Source organism: Gopherus evgoodei, chromosome 7, assembly GCF_007399415.2.
Source record: "Gopherus evgoodei ecotype Sinaloan lineage chromosome 7, rGopEvg1_v1.p, whole genome shotgun sequence".
Taxonomy (NCBI): Eukaryota; Metazoa; Chordata; order Testudines; family Testudinidae; genus Gopherus; species Gopherus evgoodei.
The window spans coordinates 50,857,006-50,882,495 of record NC_044328.1 but is presented as its reverse complement, the minus strand read 5'-3'; the positions used below and the strand labels follow the sequence as shown (position 1 = coordinate 50,882,495).

At 40.8% G+C, this 25,490-nt stretch overlaps 1 protein-coding gene across 2 annotated transcripts in view; it reads right to left on the bottom strand.

Annotated features, from left to right (window-relative positions):
- CCDC6 (coiled-coil domain containing 6) overlaps nt 1-25,490 on the bottom strand; it is a 76,076-nt gene that overhangs the window by 6,543 nt on the left and 44,043 nt on the right. For both annotated transcript variants that reach the window (XM_030568731.1, XM_030568733.1), the window contains 4 exons: nt 18,306-18,409; nt 16,056-16,216; nt 6,837-6,993; nt 4,109-4,209 (listed from right to left, as the gene is read on the bottom strand). In XM_030568731.1, the coding sequence (XP_030424591.1) occupies nt 4,109-4,209; nt 6,837-6,993; nt 16,056-16,216; nt 18,306-18,409 (523 nt within the window). The remainder of the gene's footprint in view (nt 1-4,108; nt 4,210-6,836; nt 6,994-16,055; nt 16,217-18,305; nt 18,410-25,490) is intronic.

The following is a 25,490-nucleotide window of genomic DNA, read 5'->3' as shown; positions in this document are numbered from 1 at the left end:
ATCCACTGCTTTGAAAAAAGAATGTCATTACTTTTAATATTTTCCCTAAGGGTTTGTCTAGATTAGGAAAATATCTTGTGTTTGAAAACATCTAGTAACTCCTTGGTTAACACTGTTTCGTTGCTGATCTATTAGGGAACAAGCTCGTTTAAAGTTGCGCAATGCTCCCTTATAACGTCGTTTAGCAGCTGCCTGCTTTGTCCACTGTTTGCAGGATTCTCTGGAAGAGAAGCCCTTCCTTGTGAGGATTAGAGCCGGGAGGGGTGGGGAGTGGTAACAATCAGCTCCCCTAAATTTCCTGTAAGGTACGTGGCTCCACAGATGTCCAGCAGCAGTTCAGCTGTCCCTCCCCACACAGCCATGCTGCTCCTGCCCTGCACTCTGCTTTGGAGCTGCTCCTTGGAGCCTACTGCTTGCTGGGGGAGGGGGGTGCTCATATCAGGATGGCCCCCTGCTCCCTCCTCCCCCCCCCAGTTCTGTACCCCCTCTCCACAAAGCAGAGGAGGGGGACAGGGCTCAGGGACAGAAAGGAGGGAGCTTGCTGGAGCTGTTGCTTCCTGTCAGAATTGGCAGATCTCCTTAAAAGGGCAATGTACTTGAAGCGGAGTCAGCATACTTAAAGGGGCAATGCAAGTCTCTCTCTCTTTCTCTCACTCTGCACGCACTTGTGAAGCCATGCATGTGTGGTCAGGAGGAGGGAGTGGTGTGCTCCAGCTGGATAGTGTTGGCTCATCATCATGTTCAGTTTTTGCAGGGAAGTGTTTGCAGCTACTGCCCTGCATCTACTGTGTTTCCTCCCTCCTGCCTCAGTCCATGCTGCTTTGTAGAGTGCGAGGCTACATTAACAACTGCGTATTACCCTTGAAGGCTCAACTGAGTGCTAGTTCATCATTTAGCAGCAAAGGCATTCCCTGGGAAATATTTCACCTCTTACTCCACCACCTCGACCAACCCTCACAATCATTCATTGCTGTACACAATATTAAACTGTTTAAAACTGTTTACAAAACTTACACTGTATATGTATATAATGTCTTTTGTCTGGTGAAAAAAATTTCCTGGAACCTAACCACGCCATCTACATTAATTCTTATGGGGAAACTGGATTTGCTTAACATCGTTTCACATAAAGTCGCATTTTTCAGGAACAAAACTACAAAGTTAAGTGAGAAGTTACCATATTAAGTAACATGATTTAAAACATGACTTTTCACCTAGTACAGATCAGGTAAGTCATGTTAAAGTGATTATATTATGGTTGACTGACTGCTAATGTACTTTTAAACATGACTTGCCATGCATACACTAAGTGTCAGTTAAAATACGTTGTTTAAGACATTTCCCAAAGGTCTTGTTTTCCAAGTTTAAATAACCCCCAAGAAAATGGCTTTAAAGAAATATTTAGCTAGTAGTGAAATTAAGTGTCTGATTTTCAGAAGTGCTTTGCACCTATACTAATTGAATTAATAGGAACTGCAGTTGCTCAGTGCTTCTGAAGTTCAGACCTTAAACCTAATGAAAACCGCACTTCTCAAAACAGAGATCTCCTGAAATCTTTAACTCACCCTATTGCTTCCGGACAGATATATCTGTTGGATATGCAACAACTGCTCTCCTCTGTTTAGTATTAGAAGCTAACCACATTTTTTTCCAATGGGCATCTGACAAAAGCTTCCGACTGTCCATTACATTTGTATAACAGCATAAAGAATTTACTCAAACTGAAACAATTATGTCTGTCTGAATTTAACAGGCTCCACACATTTTTGCCTCTATCAACAGAATCCAGCACTAGTGAGTATTACAGACCAGCATATGGGTTTGTCCGTAGCTGATGGTTTACTTTTGTACTAGTGTTTGATAAGAAAATTTGAAGGAAAAAAAAAATCATTCAAGCTTTAGGTAACCAGTACAGCTGCACAGGGAAACCAGCACTATAATTACCATGGCTGTCTTAACTAAGAGTAATTCTGATCTCTCACCAGTCACACATCAGTGGCAACTCCAATAACTTCAGTGGAATTTCTCCTGATTAGATTAGTTTAAGTGATTTACAAGTAACAGCTGATTAAACTGTTTATATTTCCTGCTTAATATTCCATTTACTGATTTGACAGAATAAATCATTTGCACCTAATTTTTTTTTTTTTTTTAAATTATTCTTGTTGAGTACTAGCACAGTTCAGCTCCATTCTAAAACCAGTCTCCCCGGGTGACATTTCAGGCTGTATGTCCAAGAGGTGAAGTCAGAAGGATGAGGGGCAGAGATGGCTTTAAATCAGCTGTGTGTCCTCTTGATTTTGGACTGCTTTGGGGACCAAATTTAAATTGCAGCACTGTGTCCCGCAACCCTGACGCACCTCAGCTTGCAAAGACATTCTTAGAAGTCGGTCTGTGGCTACTTCCTTAGGTCCTGCACCAGAGAAATTCTCTCTTAGCTGGAGCTGGGGATTTTCAAACTTCTGTACATCATTCTGGCCTTATTACCCAGCATACTCACTCAGTAAGTGTAAGGGACTAAGGTGCAAATCCATGAATTTACGGCATTAGATAGTTTCAAACTACTTTTCCGCAAATTCAATTACATTGGTTTCTAAAGGAAACACTCCAAGACATACAGATGTTTTATATCTCCAGATATATTTTGAGTTGGATACACTTGGTTTTGTGTCTTATTACAGTGCCTGTAACATGAAGTTCTCTCAACTGTTTGCTTCATCTCCCATTATATTTTAATGTATTTCACACACACTGAGTTGATTATGTCAGATTTCCCACCTCGTTAGTCCATTAAAAAAAAATGTTGCAAATATTTTTCAGATTTGAAGCTTCAGAATATCAGAGTATTTTGGAATATTAGTTTAATTTACAAGATGAGAAGAACACCAGGACAAGTGAATTATCAAAATGATAGTCTGGAGTATTTGTACATAAAACATACTTTATTAAACCAGGTAGCTCCACTGGAACTAAACACCAGTTAAGGATTTTAGTTTTGTTTTATAGTTAACTTTACCATTGTTTTGCAACATTCCCTGCTGCTGGGACACTTCCTGGTGGGACAGTTAATAGAGTTATCAGTAGTGTCACAGTTCAGATGTGAATGATACACCAGGAAAGCAAATCTGCTCCATCACTTTAAGAACCCAGCTTAGGTGAGAGAATAGCCACAGACCTACCGCTGGTGAGAGAGTCTATGACAAGTCTGTCAGGTGCAGCAGGTGCTGCTATAGCCAATATGACTATGGTAGAGCAGTGGAGTTAAGCTACTGGAGCAAGGGGGTTTTGCTGCCAGGCTATGACAGGTCTTCAGAACAGTATCAAAAGGGACAGGTCAGAATAAGGGAATTTTTGGTATGAGTAGCCTGGCCACTAGCATTCCCTGCTGGCAGTAACACTAGAGTCCTACCCATCCACAGTCCTTGGGTAGGAACAACACATGACTGTGTCATGTGCAAGAAACATGTCTGATGCCGAGTGCTACACATAAGAAAGTCCTCTGTTCCCACCCCTAAAACTCAGCCACTACAGAAGATCATAACTACATTCCACAATGAAAGACATTAGATTATCATGAATGTGTGCACTTGTATGAGTGTGTGAAGCTGGTTGTTCCAGCATAATTATGCTTCTGTAATTGATTTAAAAAATCATAATATATATCAAATTATACATCAAGAAGTGAAACACCTGCAATTTTCCTGGTAATGTGTTTGAAACCACAGAGATGCAAGAAATCTGGACCATTAAGAATCAGAAAACAAGCCCAAAATCACATTGCATAAGAGAATTTGTATACTCACACATTTAGAAAAATACAACTTCAGATGCTAACCACTTACTAACTGACCTTTAATGGACAATTATGGTGTAGTCTGAACATTCTTAAAAACATGTTGCATTAGATCAAAATTTTCTCTAATCAAAATATGTAAAAATATTCAAGTACTTGAAAAGTTTTAAGGCAAAATTACTCTTTCATTTGATTTACTTTTTTTCCAGGTAAGCTTTAATAGGCTATTTAAGCAAATATAATACTATGGCACATTTTTATGTGATGCATACAAAAGTTTACCAGAAACTGGTTTATATATGGTTACATATTTACCAGGTGATATAGGTCTGCTTGAACTTGGTGAAGGTGTATACGGGATTGGACTGGACACAGTTCGAGGTCTTAATCCTTGTGCAGACATCTCATTAAAATATCTAACAGAAGAAGGTAAAGAACAATTAGATTAATTTTTTCAAATCCGGATATGTTTTAAGTGATTTTCTGCAGCATTAATCTCACATTCTAAAATATATAGATTAGGTTAGCATTCAACCAGGCACTTTTGAATAGTTTGGAACTGCCTGGGTTAACATTCACTTTTTACTTCTGAAGAGCTGAGTTCAAATATTGGCTTAATCTGCAACTGAAAATGGCATCCTAGTCAGCAACCTTGTCTTGTCTATGCAGTATCATCAATGGTGCAAAAAGTGTTTTACAGGAGAATGTAAATTTAGTCAACATTTTTGCATGTATCCTTTTCAGATTTTTGATACTATTAGTGCTAAAATTAGTGAGCACTTACTTAAGCAAAAGTTTAATTTTGAAATATTACATGCTTTTTGACCAAACATTGGACAAAGAACTGTTAATATAAATTTGGATTTTGACCAACTAGAAGTGCTACAGTATTTAATCTTTTCCATATAAAATAGTATTTACTCTTTTCCATATAAAAATCACATCTAAGATGAAACCGCATGCCACATTTCTATTTAAACTGAGATATTAACCCATAAAACAGGGATAACAGAAAAGTAGATGCAAACAATTACACACATTACTAGACCATGTGTTTAATTTAGGTTATCTTTTAGAAAAAAGCTCATTGAATCACAATGGTGATACACTTCGTGCTACTGCTAGATGTTGCTTGCTGAATCCGTCTGAAAAAAAATGCAAATATTGCCTTTAATCTTCTAATCTAGTCTTTGAAACAAATATCTAATGTTTTGTTTTATTGTAAGTTATGTGAATGTCATTCAGGTTAGTTATTTTTAATACCAGAATATACAAACTCCCTAAGAAGAACTTCTTTGAGGCTTAGTAGAATTCCAATTTATAATGACCCTGTTTCAGGTGCCCTCATACAGCTAGTATAATGTGAAATAGTGCAATAAAACTATACCAATACAGGAACTCCTCACTTAGAGTTGTCCCAGTTAACATTGCTATGTTAAGTTGCTGATCAATTAGGTAACATGCTCGTTTAAAGTTGTGAAATGCTCCCTTCTAACGGTCGTTTCGCAGCTGCCTGTTTTGTCCGCTGCTTGCAGGAAGGGCAGCCCATTGCAGCTAACTGGTGGTTGGTTGGAACCAGGGTGGACTGGCAGCCCCATCAGCTCCCCACTTCCCTAAGTTCCCTGTGCAGCAGCTGTTCCCCTCCCCCCCCCCCCCACTGCCATGTGCTGCTCCCAGGGACTCCTGCTTGCTATATTGGGTGAGGAGGGAAGAAGGGGGCTAATTTCAAGGCATCTCCCCCTCCCTCGTGCTCCTGCACCCTGCTTACCCCATCTTCCATAGAGCTGGGGGACACACAATGGAGGGAGGGAGCTTCTAGGCAGTAGCTGCGGGCTCATCAGCACAGCAGTGTACTTAAGCCTAGGGTCAGCTACTTAAAGGGGAAATGCGCATTTTTTCCTCTTACACACAGGGTGTCTCTCTCTGTCTGCTCTCCCTCCTTTCCCGCTGCCTTGTAGAGTGTTGTCAGAGTTAACCCTTGAGGGCCCAGTCAATTGCTAATTCATTTAGCAGTAAGGTATTCCCTGGGAAATATCTCACCCTCTGACTCCTCAAACTCAACCAAGCTTCACAATCATCATCACTGTGTACCAGTATTAAATTGTTTGTTTAAAACTTATACTGCACGTGTGTGTATATATAGTCTTTTGTCTGGTGAAAAAAATTTCCCTGGAACCTAACCCTTTCATTTACATTAATTCTTATGGGGAAACTGCGTTCGCTTAACATCGTCTTGCTTAAAGTCACACTTTTCAGGAACATAACTACAACGTTAAGTGAGGAGTTCCTGTAGTGGCATATGGTTGAGCCCAGTAAGAAACTGAAGTATTAGCCTTGGAAGAAAAGACATTTTAGGGCAAGCTTTAATGTTCTGCCATGATATTATTATGCAAGATTGTAGTAAGATATCAACTATTTCTATTTAAGACACAAAACCCAGCCATCTGTAATGTCCGTGCAAGTGATGTAACTTTTTCTTTTAAATAGGAAAAAACCCAAGATCTTATAATTCTGATACCACATATGTACAGCAATAACATCTCAATTAAGAGTTCTCAGGGTGGCTAATCCCTTTTTTGGTATCTAATGTTGCATATATGGTCCTTTGGGGACTGGCAGAACACTAGAACTTTCAACATTATACATCTTACAATTTGCATAGGTTAAGGGTGCTGTAGGCTGTTCAATTCAGGCAAGACCTTGCTTTTGTGAATTTATGTCCAGAACAAAGTTACCATGTAATTAGTCTGTCTCTCAAGTTTACATATTTATATTATTTAAATCTATATGCATATGTTGGTTGTAAATGCCCTCCCTAATCTTCAAGTATAACTATTCTCTGCTCACGGTAAACGTAAACCAGCACTGCAAGAATTAAATCAGACTCCTACAAAGGATATGCTTAGAATATATTCTTTTGAAATTCTTTGCATTATTGTATATGAGCTCATTTTCAGAGTTGATATGTAGAAATATCAATATAAGAGATTGGGCGGTATTTATTTAGTAGAGGACAGAGATCTTAACGTTTGAGAACACAAACCTTTCGTCATCCATTTCTAAGCTGGATTCACTTTCTGACAGTTGTCTGCACAGAGCTTCCCTTCGCTCCATTTCCCTCTGCAGTTTTCTTTGGAGCCTTAAATTCTCTTCTCTCATATGACGTTCCTCCTCTAAATATTGCGCCATCTTCTCTGAATCTGAAATTCCAAATTTGATAGCTCTTAACCAACTCAGTTTAATGTATATGCAAGTATTTTGAATTTTACTTCCTGTGTCCAAACATTTCAAATGCTGAAAGAGAGCATGGCTCAGGGAATTGTTAATTCAATAGCCTTTCATCTCTAAATCACTACTTCAAAGCCTGTTTTTAAGATGGTAGTGATCAAAAGTAGTTACTAACTGATCACTACTTGGTGAACTATGAAATTAAGCTTGCTTGGTCCTTCTTCCCCCCACCCCCATTTTTCTCCTCTTAACTGAGGTGATTTGAAAAATACTGCAAGCTTAAAAAAATAATAAATAAAATCAGACTTGTAGAAGAAACAGAAATTTGCCCTACTGTAAAGTTGAAATTTCATATTTCATATGGACTTACATTCTGCAAATGGAAGGACCTAAAATTTTAGAGCAAGACTTATTTTCTTTTCAAATATTTAATCAATTTTTAAGATTTACTATATTCATTTTAATGTTTAGTTTAATATGAGGATATTCAAAATTTGAACACATATTTTTTTAAAACAGTTTACACTGATCAAATATGATGACAGAAGTAAGTGAAAGGGTTTACTTCTCTAAAAATCACTGTAAATTACTACTCCCCAGGAAGTCTTTCCTTAAAATTATAGAGCAGGTGGAAGGGAAAGATCAGTACACAGCCATACTCTGGAAAAAAACAAACATTTGAACAACTTTCATTAAACTGCTATTTTATGACATTTCCCAGCATGCTTTCAATTAAAGAGATTTTATCCTGGAGATTAACTGGCAGGATGTCTGTCAATATTAAAAGTCACCAAGTGAGTTAGTCTTTACTTCAAATAGCTGCATTTAAGTCAGTGGGCATTTAAGTTTATGTTTTTAAAACTAAGTCAGCTAATGTTAGTGAGGTGTGCTAGCATCACTGAGTATCTTAAATGATTGAATACAAATGATCAAAGCTAAGTGTAAGATAGATTATAAAAATATTTTTGGATGCTCTATTTTAGTAAGAAGGAACATATGACGAAGCCTTCCACTTTGTGGGTATGATATATCATATTTTTCATTACCCTCTAATTTTAAGAGGTGTTCATGTTTATGGGGCACATCTTGATTCTTAAAATATCTGGATTTTTCAGCATTCATAACGATTACTTACGTTTAAGGCTCCTGAGCAGCTTGGGCAGCTTCTGGGCCAGGAGTATCCCAGCAGCAGGAGTTTGGGTGTGAGGGCCTTCAGGGCTAGGGATTGCTGGGGGGAGGGGCGGCGGTCGCCCTCCCTGGAAGGGCGACAGGAACTCCCCTCCCTCAGCTCCTAGATCCACATGCTGTCTTTGCTCACAGGCACTGCCCCCACAGCTCCCATTGGCCGCGATTCACAAACAATGGGAGCTGCAGAACTAGGCTTGGGGTGGAGCAGAGGCAGCAAATGGAGCTAGGACAGAGGTGGACAAACTACGGCCCGCGGGATCTCCTGCCCAGCTCCTGCTCTGGGGGCTAGCACCCGGCTGCACCCCTGCTGTTCCCCCTCCCCCCGTGGCCTCAGCTCTCTCCGTCATCGGCACAATGCTCTGGACTGCAGGGCTGCCAGCTCCTGGGGCAGTGCATCTGCAGAGCTGGGGCCTGACACAGTGCTCTGTACTGCGCAGTGGCGTGGCTGGCACAGCACCCAGCCACCAGTGCACCAGGCAGCGTGGTAAGGGGGCGGGGGGAGGGTTTAGATAGAGGGCAGAGGAGTTCGGGGTGGCAGTCAGGGGGCGGGCATGTGGATAGGGGTTGGGTCAGTCAGAGGGAAGGGAATAAGGAGGTTGAATTGGGCAGGGAACGGGGGGGCTGCCAGGGGAAAGGAGCAGGGGGGCAGAGGGCGGACAGGGGGTGGGGCCGGGCCACACCTGTCTTTTTGGGGAGGCACAGCCTCCACTAACTGGCTCTCCATACAATTTTGGAAACCCAATGCGGCTCTCAGGTCAAAAAGTTTGCCCGCCCCTGAGCTAGGAGCTGAGGTTGCGGCTTCCCAGAAGCCCAGTAGGGAGCCTCACCAACCCCTGCTTTCCCCAGGCCGTGACTTGGCCCCCTCCCCCTGCACACCCACAGCAGTGCACCCCCAGGCCATACCTATCATAACCTAGTCCCAGATTTGGACCTTAGCGTCCAGAATATGGGGGTTAGCATGAAAACCTCCAAGCTTAGTTACCAGCTTGGACCTGGTAAAGCTGCCACCACCCAAAAAGTTAGAGTGTTTTGGGGCACTTTGGTCCCCCAAAAAACCTTCCCTGGGGACCCCAAGACCCAAATTTCTTGAGTCTTACAACAAAGGGGAATAAACCATTTTCCTTCCCTTCTCCCTTCCAGGTATTCCCTCCCTGGGTTCCTGGAGAGATAAACAGAAGCAAACTCTGTGAATTTAAACAGAGGGATTTCACCCTCCCCGTTTCCAGCCTTGGAAAACAGAAGTACCGAGAGCTAATTTCTCTTCCTTCCTCACCCAGAGGGAATGCAAAGTCAGGCTAGTAAATCTAACACACACAGATTTCCCCCTGACTTCTTTCTCCCACCAATTCCCTGGTGAGCACAGACTCAATTCCCTGGAGTTCCCCACTAAAGAAAAACTTCAACAGGTCTTAAAAAGTAAGCTTTATGTAAAAAGAAAGAAAAATACATAAAAATGGTTTCTTTGTATTAAGGTGACAAATACAGGGTCAATTGCTTAAAAGAAATATGAATAAACAGCCTTATTCAAAAAGAATACAATTCAAAACACTCCAGCCACTACACACATGTAAAATACAAAAAAAACATATAAATCACTATCTAATCTTTTGTACTTACAGCTGGGAAACAGAAGATTAGAAAGCAGGAACTAGAGAAATCCTTCCCATAGCTGAGAGGGAGATAGGCAGAAGACAAAGAACCAGACACAAACTTCCCTCCACCGAGACCTGAAAAAGTCTGGTTTCCTGATTGGTCCTCTGGTCAGGTGTTTCAAATTACTTCTTTCCAGGTGAAAGAGACGTTAACCCTTAGCTATCTGTTTATGACACGCCCCCCAAATTGCAGACAATGGGGAAGCTCACTGGCGGCAATTTCTTTCTAGAACTTTAAACTAAACAGATTAATACAACACATGCACTGTTACATATACCACTAAATATATAACTAACAGACTTGTACAGTTTAAGAACAACCTTCTTTCCGCCCACTCTCAAATTTTCACTTCGCTCCAAGGGTATTTGAGAGGCATCTGGGCCTGGAGATCTTTTGGGTGATGGTGGTGTAATGAACTGCACTCGGATGGTGTTCTTTGGACAGTGGGCCTTGATATGTCCCAGTTCATTACACTTTAAGCATCTTCCATCTGATGGGTCACTGGGTCGAGGTGAGTTACTGGAGACTGGTGAGGTGGAAGAATAGTGTGTCTGTGGCTTTACTTGGGTTGTAGGTGGGGTTTTTGGCTGCCCTCGGTTGTAGGGTTTATGGTCGGTGTGCCCTCTAGGGTATTCATTCCCCTTGACAGTAGCTTTTTTGCTTTTTGCCACTTTCATCCATCTGGCTCCAATTTCCCCCGCCTCAGCAAGATTTTTGGGTTTTCCATCTTGTATGTACCGTGTTATGTCCTCAGGAACACCATCCAAGAACTGCTCCATTTGTATGAGGAGGTGCATTTCTTCCAAGGATTTAACATTGTGTCCTGATATCCAGGCCTCATAATTTTTCCCAACGTAGTAGGCGTGTTTGGGAAATGATACATTTGGTTTCCACTTCTGGGTTTTGAAACGCCGACGGGCATGATTCGGGGTTATTTCCATTCTGTATCTGGCCTTGGTTTGAAAAAGTTTATAGTCGTTTATGTTTTCCTTAGGCATTTCATCTGCCACCTTTGCTAAAAGTTCACTGAGCTGTGGCCTCAATTTTACCATGTACTGGTTTTCAGGGATGCTGTACCCAAGACTGGCTTTTTCAAAATTTTTCAAGAAGGCCTCGGTGTTATCACCTGCCTTGTAGGTGGGAAATTTCCTGTGCTGTGGAACCATAATTGGCGAAGGGTTGTTAGGATTGGCTGAAGCCTGTTGCTTAGCCTTTTCTAATTCCAGGGTCTGGCAGTGTGCCTCCCTCTGGAGTTCTATCTGTCTTTTGTGGGCTGCATCTTCTTCTCCTTGTTTCCTTCTGTGTGCCACCTCTTCTTCTTCTAGTTTTCTTTTGTGGGCTGCCTCTTTGGCTGCTTGTTCTCTTTTGTAGGCTGCCAGTTTGATGCTTTCTTCTTTTTCTTTCAGCTCCACCTCTTTTTGTCTCTTTTCCAGTTGTCGCCTGTGTTCAGCTTCTTTGATTTGTTCTTCTGCCTCCCTTTTTTCCTTGGAAGTCATGGTTCCTGTTTTCTTGTGTTGGGGTGCCCTCCGGTGTTTATCTTCTGAACTGCAGGTTCTCTGTTGCCTCCTGGGGTCTGCCTAGCAACAGTGCCTTTTTCCCTTTCTTCCTCTAGCTAAGCTTTTCAATGTAAAGTAAACCAGAAAAACCACTTTATTTGCATGTGTATAGTGCTGGTATTTGACTCCTTATGGGAGTGCTATTGGTGACAAAAGACCCGTAATAGTTATTTAATGGTTGCTTGCTTAATATGCAAGCCAGAAACTGCAAGAGAGAGCAGAGGAAAAAAAAATTCTCTCTGGTTCCTTTTAAAACCAAACTGTTTCTCTCTGCTTAAAAGCCCCTAGCAGAGAAAAGAAAAATATAATATTCCTACTGGCTTCTGGATTCTATCTTTCCCACAAACGCTGCACACCATATCATAACCTTGTCCCAGATTTGGACCTTAGCGTCCAAAATATGGGGGTTAGCATGAAAACCTCCAAGCTTAGTTACCAGCTTGGACCTGGTAAAGCTGCCACCACCCAAAAAATTAGAGTGTTTTGGGGCACTCTGGTCCCCCAAAAAACCTTCCCTGGGGACCCCAAGACCCAAATTTCTTGAGTCTCACAACAAAGGGGAATAAACCATTTTCCTTCCCTTCTCCCTTCCAGGTATTCCCTCCCTGGGTTCCTGGAAAGATAAACAGAAGCAAACTCCGTGAATTTAAACAGAGGGATTCCATCCTCCCCGTTTTCAGCCTTGGAAAACAGAAGTACCAAGAGCTAATTTCTCTTCCCCCTCACCCAGAGGGAATGCAAAGTCAGGCTAGTAAATCTAACACACACAGATTTCCCCCTGACTTCTTCCTCCCACCAATTCCCTGGTGAGCACGGACTCAATTCCCTGGAGTTCCCCACTAAAGAAAAACTCCAACAGGTCTTACAAAGAAAGCTTTATGTAAAAAGAAAGAAAAATACATAAAAATGGTTTCTTTGTATTAAGGTGACAAATACAGGGTCAATTGCTTAAAAGAAATATGAATAAACAGCCTTATTCAAAAAGAATACAATTCAAAACACTCCAGCCACTACACACATGTAAAATACAAAAAACATATAAATCACTATCTGATCTTTTGTACTTACAACTGGGAAACAGAAGATTAGAAAGTAGGAACTAGAGAAATCCTTCCCATAGCCGAGAGGGAGATAGGCAGAAGACAAAGAACTCAGACACAAACTTCTCTCCACCCAGACCTGAAAAAGTCTGGTTTCCTGATTGGTCCTCTGGTCAGGTGTTTCAAATTACTTCTTTCCACGTGAAAGAAACGTTAACCCTTAGCTATCTGTTTATAACAACACCCCCCTCCCCAGCACCCATGGCATCCCCCTGGGCCACACACCCCCACGGCCTCTCCAGCATCCACAGCCGGAGGAGGACTGCAACAAGCGCCTCCTATTATTCCTGCCCCGTCTCTTGGACGACTCCCAACTCAGGGGCCTGGAGTAGAAGTAGGACAGGGGCTGAGGCTTGAATGGCTTTCTCTGAGGTGCAGGAGTGTGGATCCTCAAAGACCTCAGATTCACCCGTGAGTTTTTAAGACTGTGCAAGTAGGAGGCTGTATTTTCAGCAAACAAGCCCGCATAGTGAAAGGGCGGGTCCTGAATGGTGTTCTGGACCTCCGCCGGTATCCCCGACACCTGCAGCCACATGCTATGTCTCATTGTAATGGCAGTGGCCATAGTTCGAGCCGCTGAGCCTAACGCAGGCTAGAGGGAGTTTCTTCACACCACCCTGCTCTCCTCTAGAAGTGAAAGTCAGCCGGGAGCAACTCCTGAAACTTTACCAACATGCTCCAGTAACTGAAAGCACAGTGGCTGAGTACCGCTTGCTGGCTGGCAACTCAAAGCTGGAGCCCTCCCGGGTCGAGTAGACCTTCTGGCCGAAAAGGTCCAGCTTCTTAGTGTCCCATGACTTGTGTGGGACCCAGCTGTCCCTGCCTCGTTTTATGATTTGTTGCATCAAGACTAGAATCTCCGGCTGGAGGTGGGTGAATAGGTATTCATACCCCGTCTGCAGGACAAAGTACCTCGTCTCCATCCCTTTAGCGATGAGTGGTATCGAGGCCAGGGTCTGCCAGAGTACCTTAGTGGTGTTCTGGATAGTTCTCATCAGGGGACAGGCCACCTGAGATGGACCCTCCAGGGCAAGAATGTCCACCATTGGGTCTGAGTCCTCTGTGACTTCCTGCACATGGAGGTTTAGGTTTTGGGCCACCCTCCTAAGAAGATTCTGGCGTGCCCTGGTGTCTGTCACCAAGAAGGTGGTGGTGGTATCTGCCATTGCTTTGTCTGGCAAGGAGGAGGAGGCCCGTGAGACCAAGTCTTCCTGACCCTCTGGCTCCCTACATGCTGGGTCAGGTGGGTCAGTTTGCCCCGGGACTAGAAGTGGCTCCAGCTGCACTGGTGGTGCTGGCTCAGATGCTGCGCCCGGGTATGAAGTCCCAGGATCCTTGTCCCATGGGGGGTCCTCCAGAGCCCTGTGACATCAATGTCGCTGAGGAGGGAGCCTGGGTGAGGATGCCACTGATGTGGCCCTGCAGCCCTGTCCCTGAGCCTGATGACAGGCCCAAGAAGTCCAAAGAGGGCCACTGTACTGGCTGCATCAGGAGACAGAAGACTTGGCCTCCTCTTCGGAAGAGTACTCTGAGCCCGGCCATGGGGGGAGCGGAGTCTGACAGTGCCGGGGAGTGGTACTGGAGTGATGGGAATAGCGCCGTAACATCATGGGCTTGCCTAAGTGGTGAACGGGGGGTGGTGCTGCCATCGGTGCCACAAATAGTGCTGGGGATGGTGTCACATGCTGCGCCGCCACTGGAACTTAAGCCGACATCTGGTTTGGGGCTGGGGACTGTGCAGTCATGGCAATAAGGTCCCACGTTGCCTCAAAAGTATCTGGCATGGAGGGGAGATCAAGGTCTTCTTCCAATTCCTCCTGAATCAGAGAGTCCACCAGCACCAGATTTGACGGACCTTTGGTCGGGGCCAGAGTCAATGGTGGTAGGCTGTAGGTGTCCCGATGTGGGACGCACCCCGTGGGAATCCCCTCACGGCTTCTTGATGGGTGAATGACCCCTGTCTGCCACCTTCTTCCTCCTCTTCTTACACGGCAGTGGGGACTGCTGCCTGCTAGAATTGGCCTTACGAGCTGGGGAGTGGTGCCAATGTTCCTTGGAGGAGTTCTTTCTTGGTACCAGGGCATCCCTTACCGGAGCGCTGTGCACTGATGCTGCCGGTGCCGTTTCCAGTACCAGCTGAGGGCAGAGGCCAACTCCATTAGGAGGAGTTTCAAAGGATAGTCCTGCTCCCTCTCAATCCTGGGTCTAAAGCTCCTTGTCTGTATGATGACCTTCTCCCAGATACTTAAGACAAATAGCATGCGGATCGCCTCTGGGCATAGGTTTCTCACACCTCTTGCATGACAAACCCCTGCGACTGAGGCATGCTCCAGTATCTGGGGAAAACTAGCATGGAGGACCCCCCCCCCCCAAAATAAGCTTAGCTTACTATGAGACTACAAACTACTGTAACTACAACTCTATGAAACTATTTACAACTAAGAAAGGGGGGACCACTAGGTAGGCATTTGTGAATGCAAGAGACTGAGCTGCTCCAACGACCATCACTGGCGGTCAGAAAGAATTGAGCAAGCGGTGGATCGGCAGGGACCTTTATACACTGCCATGAAGGTACAAATTCAGGGGGCTCCACAGCCAACCGAAAAACCTTCAGACGATCATGCACGTGGCACACGCACACCAATTGGAATACACATGAACAATCACTTAAGAAAAATGTAGGTGTTTTTGAACATTTTACTGTAAATCAAAGATACAATAAGGAAAGAAACAGCAAAAATGAAGAGTGCTTCAAGTTTAATTAATCACTCAAATATTTGCACATGAAGTACTCAGTAGTAAAAGCCTTGTTTTCATTGTCAAGTTTGGTAAGTGAAGGCTATATTGGAGAGTTTGGCAAGACTAACGCTCCTTATCTTCTTTATGTGGCATTCAATACTAATATCCCAAACCTGTACACAAAGCCTCTGTCCAAGAGCACCCATCTGTCTGTAAAGAAGACCATTATCTCTGCAAAACGTTATTGCTCCAAAAACAGGACAGCAATATTCCAGTTAGTCTGCCAAGACTAGCACACGGTGGGAGGCAGATGACCGTCAATCCAATTACCAAAAGAAATTATATACCAACAGAGACTGTATGCCTTACTCTAGCTAGTAGAGTCAACATCTTATACAGAGGTACAGGTAACACTTTCCCACTCAGAGTTTATGCCCCAGCATGGTGTTGGAGCAGCTGTGTTGCTGGAATTCCTATCTTTCAAATGAAATGCAAAGTATAGGACTGACTATTCATTGTAAAAAAATCAAATAACATTTTTCACACAGTAAAGGATTTAATCACAATGGCCTAGTTAAACTTCAATCTGAATATTAAGTTTTGTCATCTACCTTTAAATTTTAAATGGATGAGAACAGTAAGTGAAGAGTATCTTCACTGCTCTCACGGTTGGTGCAGTTTAAACAGCAAATAAATTCCAGCACCAACTAAACTAAAAATATGTAGGAATTCCTTTAGGTGCACTTTAGTAAACTGTTAGCTACAAACTCCATTTATAGCCAAAGAGAGTTTACTTACGTTGCAACTGTGCAGCTCTTAGTTGTTTCTTTAACCTCTCTACTTCATTCTTTAAAAATCTGATATGTCGCATCATATTTTCTGGAGAATCTATTTCCATTGATATGTCTCGGGGTGATGGTGGAGCAGAGACTGGTTGGTCTAACTTCTCCTGCAAAATTCTGTATTAAAAATAATTTAGATGTTATCGTATTTCTGAACGTTAGAAGCACATACTTTGAAATAGTAAAATTTTAATAGGTATACATTGCTCCAATTATGTTTTAATAGTATGCTTAAGTTTTATTAATGAAGGTAAAGTTTATTTTGTCAAATGCCACCTGTTAGATCTTTTAAAATTTAAGTGTTCAGATGCTCATACTGTCAAAGTGCTTCTAATAGTAAATGCACACCATTTTGAAAATGTATAGTTTTTGTACACCTCAGTGAAATAACTTTATGAAAGCCTCAACTGTACCCACTATATGCCCAAATTTCAAGAAGTATTTCATTTAAATAACTGTCAAAATAGAGTTAAAAGGGAAACTGAATTTACAGGGGCAGAAACAAGCTATAAACAAGCTATATTTATAGCCTTGTTCCATTATTCATTTAACTACTGTGGATTTATATTAATCCTCTCCTAATTCTCTTAAGTAACTTCTCAGCAAATTCAAGTCCAACTCTTGTGGTACATTTATATTTGTGCTATTGGATAAAGAACTCGTTCCTCAAAGAGGTCAGAGCAGAGCAACATTCATAAAGTGCACATTAACACTTTTTTCCTGCACTACTGATCTATGAATATATACATTCATTGTGTTGTTGAATAAAAGCAAACTAGACACAGCTTCCAAAATAGATATTCTATTTAGTATTTCTGCACAGAAAAGTATTTCATATCATATTTCTATAGCTAGGGTTTCAAATTACAGCAAGCCTAAATTTAAATATCTGGAATCTGTCTTAATTATTAGGGTTTCAGGCACAATTTGCTTTTCGTATAAAGTGAGCTCTGCAATAGAATGATGTGCTACATAAAGGTTCTTGAAGTCAAGGGAGGGAGGAATCTACTAGCATGAAAATATGAAATAGTTCTCTGTTAGACACATACTGGGCAAAGTCAAACAGGAAACTGTGCAGCTGAAGATGAATACAGGTACAAGACAGCATAAGCCCTAAGTAGGGGTCCATTCTTCATGGAGTTTTTGACACTGATATGAGAGAGATGTTTTTTTAGAGCACCACTTCATTTCCCATTAAGTAGGCTACCATTCAACACAGAACTATAAAGACAAATGTAAACTACTTTTAATGGTATTTTTTAAACTCTGGGCTTATTCATTATTACTTGTATTGCAGAACTTCCCAGAGGCCCAACCAGGAATTAAAGGCCTCTTTCAGATGGATGCTATACAGCTGTATAACAGAAGAGTCCCTGTATGCTTAAGTATGCTTAAGTTTTATTAATGAAGGTAAAGTTTATAATCAGAGCTTATAAACTTATGTCCTTTTTTTCTCTTCTGTGATGTACTGAGGGTCTAAAAGATTTTTTGAATTTTTTTTTTTAATCATGAAAATATCAGGAATGTCAAACCTGAGTGTCCCTAGTTTTGCAGAACCACCTCTTGGAGGTTTCAAGGACATTTAATGTGAGCTGTTTAATACCCTTACAGCAGGGAAAGATTGTACAACATTATTTTAAAATAGCCTTTGGTTAAAGATTTGTCACTGAAATTAAAAAGCTGTTAAAAGACAAAAACAAAGTTTAAAAAAATATGATGAAAGATATCTTCTTCCAAATTGCTCAGTTCTCTCTTCATTCTTGTGATGCCACAATTTCACTATCCTTAAGCCAGTCTTCCAGGCTACAAAGGATCTGACTTTCTTATGGGATAAAAAAGCAGAAAAGAAAAAGCAAAACACACTTTCAAAACACACTTTATCACTATGCACGACAAAGCAGGAAAGAAAGGGTACAAGCCCAATTGTTTTCTTTGCAGGTCACCTTTTAACACAGCGTTAAAACCACCCTGTCAGCAAATATTAAGAGAGTAAGTTTGCAAGTTTCTCCCTGGTTTCCCAGTTCCCTGGTTTCTTGTACTACTTTGTTTTAGCAAATTTAAGCAGCCAAGTATGTGATACATTGTAAAACAAGTAACTTTTTAAATGTTGTAACTTCTGCACCTTTGGCAGATCAAACAAGCCTCTTGCAATGAATGAAGTATTAAATAGTGTAATCTTTAATAATGAAAACATGATAAGACAAACCGTTTCTCTGCTTCAAGTTTATCCATCCTCTTCCAGAGCCGATTCACTAGTGCTTCTTGTTCTTGTTCCAATGTATTTTCAAGGTCAATCTTCTCTCGTCTTAGCTGAGGAAAAAAATTGTTTGGTGAAAGAGATGAGAATTGACTTTTCTGTTTAAGATTTTTATTCTGGAAAGTTTAATATTCAGCCTATTGCTAAATTTTGGGAGGAAACTGTAGATTCATTAAAACAAATAGTGGAATAGTATCAAAGTAAATGGAGATCATGGAACCACATCAATACAGGTACGTAAGCTGCCTTTGGTGTACGTTGCCTTTTCTCCCTACATAGATCCTTTCTACACAGAACCTCTCATTCCCAGGTTTGGGTTGCTCTGTCTTTTTCCATACCTGGTCACGGAGCTGCAGTGCGGCCAACAAGTGAAAGGATAGGTCCTAGCAGACAGACACCATCCATTGCATGTGTCATAGTAACTTAAAGTGACAATGTATTCACAAGCTTACACATCTACTGTATATACAATTATTCTTATAGGTAATTAAAAAAAATTAAAGTGGAAAATTAAACAATGAACGTTGACACTACAGAGGTTTATGTTTACTTGACATGAGAGGCAAGTTGTGTGCATCACAGGTAAATACAGCAAGCAATGAAGAAAAGTGGTGTCTCTATTTTTAGATAACTGTTATGGAACCAAATTCTAAAGCCAGCAGAAACAAGGGTTCATAGAGCTTCCAGTTTTCCAATGGCTGTTAAAAGACTAGTAACCATTATTGATTCAAGTATGAGCTACCAGAAAATAGGAAAAATCCTGCACATCAGAATATCCCCAAAGAAGCTGGACAGTAGTCAGTTCTGGATGAGAATGCACTGCAAGTTCAACAAGTACAATTGTAACTGTGAAGACATCAAAGTACAGTAGCTCTGAAGAGAAAAGTAACAATAATGAAATGTACCTAAGCTAAAAGGGTTTAATACTTCGGCCTTCTACACCACTTTCCATCTGTCTATTTCAAACCAACCAGATACTAATACCACACCTGATGGGGAATTAAATGTTCTCATTTTACAAATGGGAAAACTGAGGAACAGAGATTACGATTTGCTCACAGCCATTCTGCTTATTTATGGCTGAGTCAGACACTGAATCCAGATCTCTAGAATCTCAGACCTGTGCTTAGCCCTTACATACAGTGGACCCTTCCTCTAAGACAAGTGAATTGTGATTATTAATAAATTAATCCAGATACCAAAGCAAAATTAGATATTGAATTGGTTCATGAAACAGTTTACCTTCCAAATACAAGTTTTTGGTACATGTACAAGTTTTTTCATCCAAGCTGAGAAAAAATTAGTTACTGCAAATAAAACGACTACTGCACTCAAATCATGACTTTTTTAAAATGACAAATCTCTCTATCAGTTAAAGTAAAAAACTGAAGAACTAATAAGACTTTCCTTTGCATTTGTGTGACAGACTCTTTAATCCAGACAGTTATTTTTTTAATTTTAAAAAGTGCTTTTGAATTGAGATTCTAGATTAATAGTCAAGGAAATGTATACTTAATACAACCAAAAGTCAAGTCCAGAAGCAGTATGTTGCAGTAATCACTCAAGGCATTAGAATGTGGATCCTGACTCTAGCAGAAGCTAGAGAGATATAAAGATAAAGTATTTAGCACGTTGCTCTTTAGTCAATTCATCTCACCAGTGCTTGGAAGAATACAGGATATTCTGAGAATTCACTCCTCCCTACCCCCATACACATTTTTACTACATCATGAAGGTACGTAGAGGGAAGTTTAGATTGGACATTAGGAAAAACTTCCTGTCAGTGTGGTTAAGCACTGGAATAAATTGCCTAGGGAGATTGTTGAATCTCCATCATTGGAGATTTTTAAGATCAGGTTAGACAAACACGTGTCAGGGATGGTCTAGATAATACTTAGTTCTGCCATGAGTACAGGGGAGTGGACCAGATGACCTTTCGAGGTCCCTTCCAATCCTATGATCACCTGATGATAGGGGATGACTACAGATCAGCTGTTGTAGTACAGCGGTCTCTGCATCATTTAATTCATACAATTCAGATTACATTAATCACGTTTGAACTCTTCTTTTAATCACTTTTACATTTCAGGTACAATCTAGCACAACTCAAAAAAGTTTACATGATAAAAACAAAGTAATATAAATTTTCTTCAGTCAATCAACAATTGCCAACAAACTCAGATTCCACCAGACACTAAAAATAAATGAGCCTTTCATCATGCCCTGAAGATCAAGAAACAGGCTCTAATGGACTCCCAAGGAGTGAACTCCAGAAGCAAGGGTCCTCAATCATGGAAGTCCCACTGCCACTACTGCACCTGCAGCAGCACGAAGTGTTCAAATATAGGCACAGAATGCAAATATCTCCTTATTATGTCACTTAAATATGTTGCTTAAATATGTCACTTATTCCTAGCTTCTGGCAAACAGAGGCTAGGGACACCATCCCTGCCCATCCTGGCTAATAGCCATTGATGGACCTATTCTCCACGAACTTATCTAGTTCTCTTTTGGACCCTCTTATAGTCTTGGCCTTCACAACATCCTCACACAAGGAATAACAGATTGACTATGCGTACTGTGAAAAAAATACTTCCTTTTGTTTTAAACCTGCTGCCTACTAATTTCCTTTGGTGACCTGTAGTTCTTGTGTTATGAGGAGGAGTAAACAATACTTCCTTATTTACTTTCTCCACACCAGTCATGATTTTATAGACCTCTATCAAATCCTCCCTTAGTCGTCTCCTTTCCAAGCTGAAAAGTCCCAGTCTTATTAATAACTCCTCGGATGGAAGCCATTTCATACCCCTACTCATTGTTGTTGCCCTTTTCTGAACCTTTTTCAATTCCAATATATATTTTTTTAAATGGAGCAAACACATCTGCACACAGTACTCAAGATGTGGGCATACCATGGATTTATATAGAGGCAATATGATATGTTCTACCTTATTATCTATCCCTTTATTAGTGATTCCCAACATTCTCTTCGCCTTTTTGACTGCCATTGCACATTGAGTGGATGTTTTCAGAGAACTATTTCAGAGAACAATGACTCCAAGATCTCTTTCTTGAGAGGTAACAGCCAATTTAGACCCCATCATTTTATACTATAATTGGGATTATGTTTTCCAATATGCATTACTTTGCATTTATCAACATTGAATTTCATCTGCCATTTTGTTGCCCAGTCACCTAGTTTTGAGAGATCCTTTTGTAGCTCTTTGCAGGCAGCTGTGTTCTGCACTAAGGAGCTTCCAAATGGATTTCAAGCACAGACTAAAGTCAGTGTCTAGACAATGAGTTTGACAGGGACCAGTTACATTTTAAACTAAGGGCAAGAGGCTGTGGCTACACGGTTCAGATCGAACACCACCCTCAGATTAACAGGAACATTCCCACTGATGTCAGTGGAAATTTGCATAGACACAGGTATGGTCCTTCGGTTCTCACCAAACTTAGTTATATTCAGCATTCTATAATGGAAAAATGGTATTTTTAGGACCACAATAATTTATGCACTTTGTTTTTCTTCACCCTCCTTTCTTTGGTTTTCTACTTATATCCCCTTCAAAACTCCATATTTTATGCATATTGCTCTTTCTTCTCCATGCTTTTCCTTTGCCTCAGGACTTGAACTTACTGTTCCCCCAGCATCCCAACTCTACCTCTAGGCTTCATCCATCCCTTTTCCCCTTCACACCATAATATATTGCTGGGCCCAAAGAGTAACCTTCCTTCTTAAGCATCAAAACCTGTTCTCTTTTCTTTCAAGAACTACAGGCTAAAGGGGTGGTTGTAGCACCAGATTCTACTGTTAGCTAAAGTCCTACTTATCTCACCAACTGCATCTCTTCTAGCTGCCCTCTGCTTTGCTCATTAGGGAAGCAGCTGAAAGAAGAAACAGTAAGAGGCCACAACTAGCACTGCAATCACAACAGCAGACAATAGCACTTGAATGGCAAACTGTAACAGCCACCTCATCCTGTATCACTGCATCAACAATGGAGAAGCACATTCAGTTCATTTTAGCTAAAATATCCAGCTAATGAAATTGCCAGAGTTTCAAACTTCGCTGCTATGCTTCAGGGTGTGATGTCTGAACCAGAGTTAAAATCTCTCAGATCTATTGTTTCCAGCTATCTGCCCTCAGACAAAGAACCACATCAGGTAAAATTCAGAAACACAAGGAAAAACAAAAATGAGCTGCAGAAACAGAATTGTCAGAGTAGATTACCCCTGGAGTGGGTTGCCCTGGCCTACTGGCTTTGACACCTCTGCCACAAACCGAGCACACTATAGTACTCAAATCGGGAAGCAATGAAGGCACTGCAAGTTCTGCACTAGAGAGAGTGAACTTAGTCACATGCAATATACGATACCGTGGATCACCGATACTACCTGAGAATCTATGACAGTGTTGGATCCCACAGAACCCCAACACTGCAAGCAATGTAGCCTCCGATGTTAACACATATTGTCTCTCCACAATAGTTGAAACCATTCCTTAAAATTATCCTTCCTCCTCCTCAAGCATAACATCAACATCAAGACAGTCTTATTCAAATATTCAGTCTGCCACACCTATGTAACTGGGGAAATCATTCTCTCTCTCTGCCTTAAAATCCCCACCTGTATAATATTTCCCGTTTCTTGCCTTTTGACTGTTTCTTACTATTTCTTACCACATGCATATACAGGTTGTTGCACAATGAGGTTACAATCTCTATTTGGGTCTCTAGGGCATTAACATAATAGTAACAGATGAGTTAAGTATTATTTCAATAAATCTCAACTTGAAAAAAAAAGAGGGAAGAAAGGGGGTTTAAAGGAACTTGGGATTTATTTTACCATACTAAAAAGAAAAAATTATACAAACAAAACTTTAACACACCAAACTCATAGGAGCAAGGAAATTCAAAGAAAAGATTGGCCACCTATCTTTGACTCAAAACTTTGCACAGACATAAATTTAGTGCATTATGCCAGGTACCTAAGTACACGGAAACCGGAGGACAGCACAGTAAGAACACAGCCCTTTTATCTTTTAACCAAGCTGTCTGCCCAAGATACACAGAAACATCACAAATGCTAATGAATTTACAGAGACAGGATGAGTGAAGTAATGCCTTTTACTGAACCAATGTCTGTTGGCATGAGAGACTAGCTTTTAGGTTTACAAAGAGTTCTGTTTCAGGACCTGAGGAAGAGTTCTGTGTAAGCTTCAAAGCTTGTCTCTCAGCAACAAAAGTTAGCCCAATACTACACATTACCTCACCCACCTTGTCTCTCCAATGATCCTGGGACCAACACAGCTCCAACACACAAGAAATTTACAGACAACTATTTGCACTGATATTTCAAAGGTTGTAAAACAGCATAATATTTCAGTTCAGTTTGCCTGCACTTTAGTTCTAAGTGGCCACCACCACCACCTTGTGGCTAAGAGAGTTATTTCAGTTTAAAGTTTGTTTCCAGATTTTGATTGTCGTGATTTTGTCAGGTACTACATCCGTCTAATTTTCTATTTCTCAGATCCTTCAATAAATCCACATTTAAGCACCAGGCAGAAAAACAGAATATTTAGCATATATAGTATTGACATGTTCAAAGTGCAAAATAAACTAAAGGGGATAAAATCATGGTTAAAATAATTAAAATCAATGTTTAAATTAAAAAATATTTTTTCTTTAAATCTGATTTTTTAATATGAGAATTCTTTACTTTCATCCCATTTTATAATGTTCTGTTTCTAAAGTGGATGTGGGATACTTTCATTAGTTTCCTAGTTACCAGCAGGAAAAAACCCATCTATGTAAAATCTAGAATTCTACTAGTCTCGCATCTGAAATGCTCTTCTATGCTGAAAAAGCCAAGTCTAGGGCCTTGTATTTGCAACCAACATTTCCTTCCAATATGCTCAATTTCCATAATTCAAGAAAGCTGAAATCCTCTGGCCAGGCTAGGCTTCATCAGGGTTTGCCATCTGAAGTCCATGGGACGTGTGCTCATAAGTCACTAGGTGCTTTTGAAAATCCCACAATTAGGTGCCTAAATATGGGGTGGAAAAGTCTGGCCTATCTTTTATAAAAAGTTCACAGTAATTTTGTTAATATACTGAAAGTAGAAATAACTTTTCAGTGTGAAGCTTTTGGTTTTGAAGTGACAGCTTTATGCCACAAGAACAGTTTTAGCTCTCTAATGATGCAATGGTCCATGCTTAATTTTAAACATAGTAGTCCCACTGAAGTACAGTAAATGTGAATCAAGTACACCTGCTTAAGTTTTTGCAAGATCAGGACTTCCATTTGCCGTATTTTGATTTTTGCCTCTAGCAATGTTGTAAAATTCAAAAGATATCCTATCCATAAAAATATTTTTAAAAAAAGTTTATAATTTAATTCATTAAAGTTTTCATCTAAAATTGCGACAGCACACATTTTCCAGTTAGTTTTACAGAGCCTCAATTTAAATAAATTACAAAAAAATCAAATGATTTAAAAATCACTCCATCCCAACATTACAGAGACAACTCCCAACTCATTTGAAATCTTTTCAATCGTATATAACAAAATGCCATAAATTGGATTACTAAAAATCAAAGTGATAATTCTCTATTTACAGTCTATTTATGTTTTGTATTTTGGGTATAATTTCTCCCACTTTGCCAGTTTCGTTATTTAGTATCATGCATGAGGATAATGATATGCCTGCCGTTGCTCTGGAAGTCCTCATGTAGAGTCTTTCCAAGCCACTTTGGGAGTGTACAACTTTTCAGTCTGACTACTTCCCTGAATCCTTGCACAAAGCCAGGATGAAGCAGGAGTTTTCTCCTGCTATACTGCACTATTCCCTGTGTGAAGCAGAGACCCCATTTTCCCTATCCACAGAGCAGGGGTGGGCCATCATGTGTCAGGTGGGGATAGCATATGCACTGTAAGAGATGGTGTCTAATACATGGTGAAGAGCAGCAGCTCATACCAGTCCCATTACCAGCCTGCTTATGAGCCCAGAGGCTAAGTGCTAGACACAGTATTAGCACCTTTAGGTGTGAGTGCTGGCAGAAAGAAGATGATTTTATTGTCATTTATATAGTCTATATTTCAATTGTTATTGCTGTTTTTCTGTTCTTTA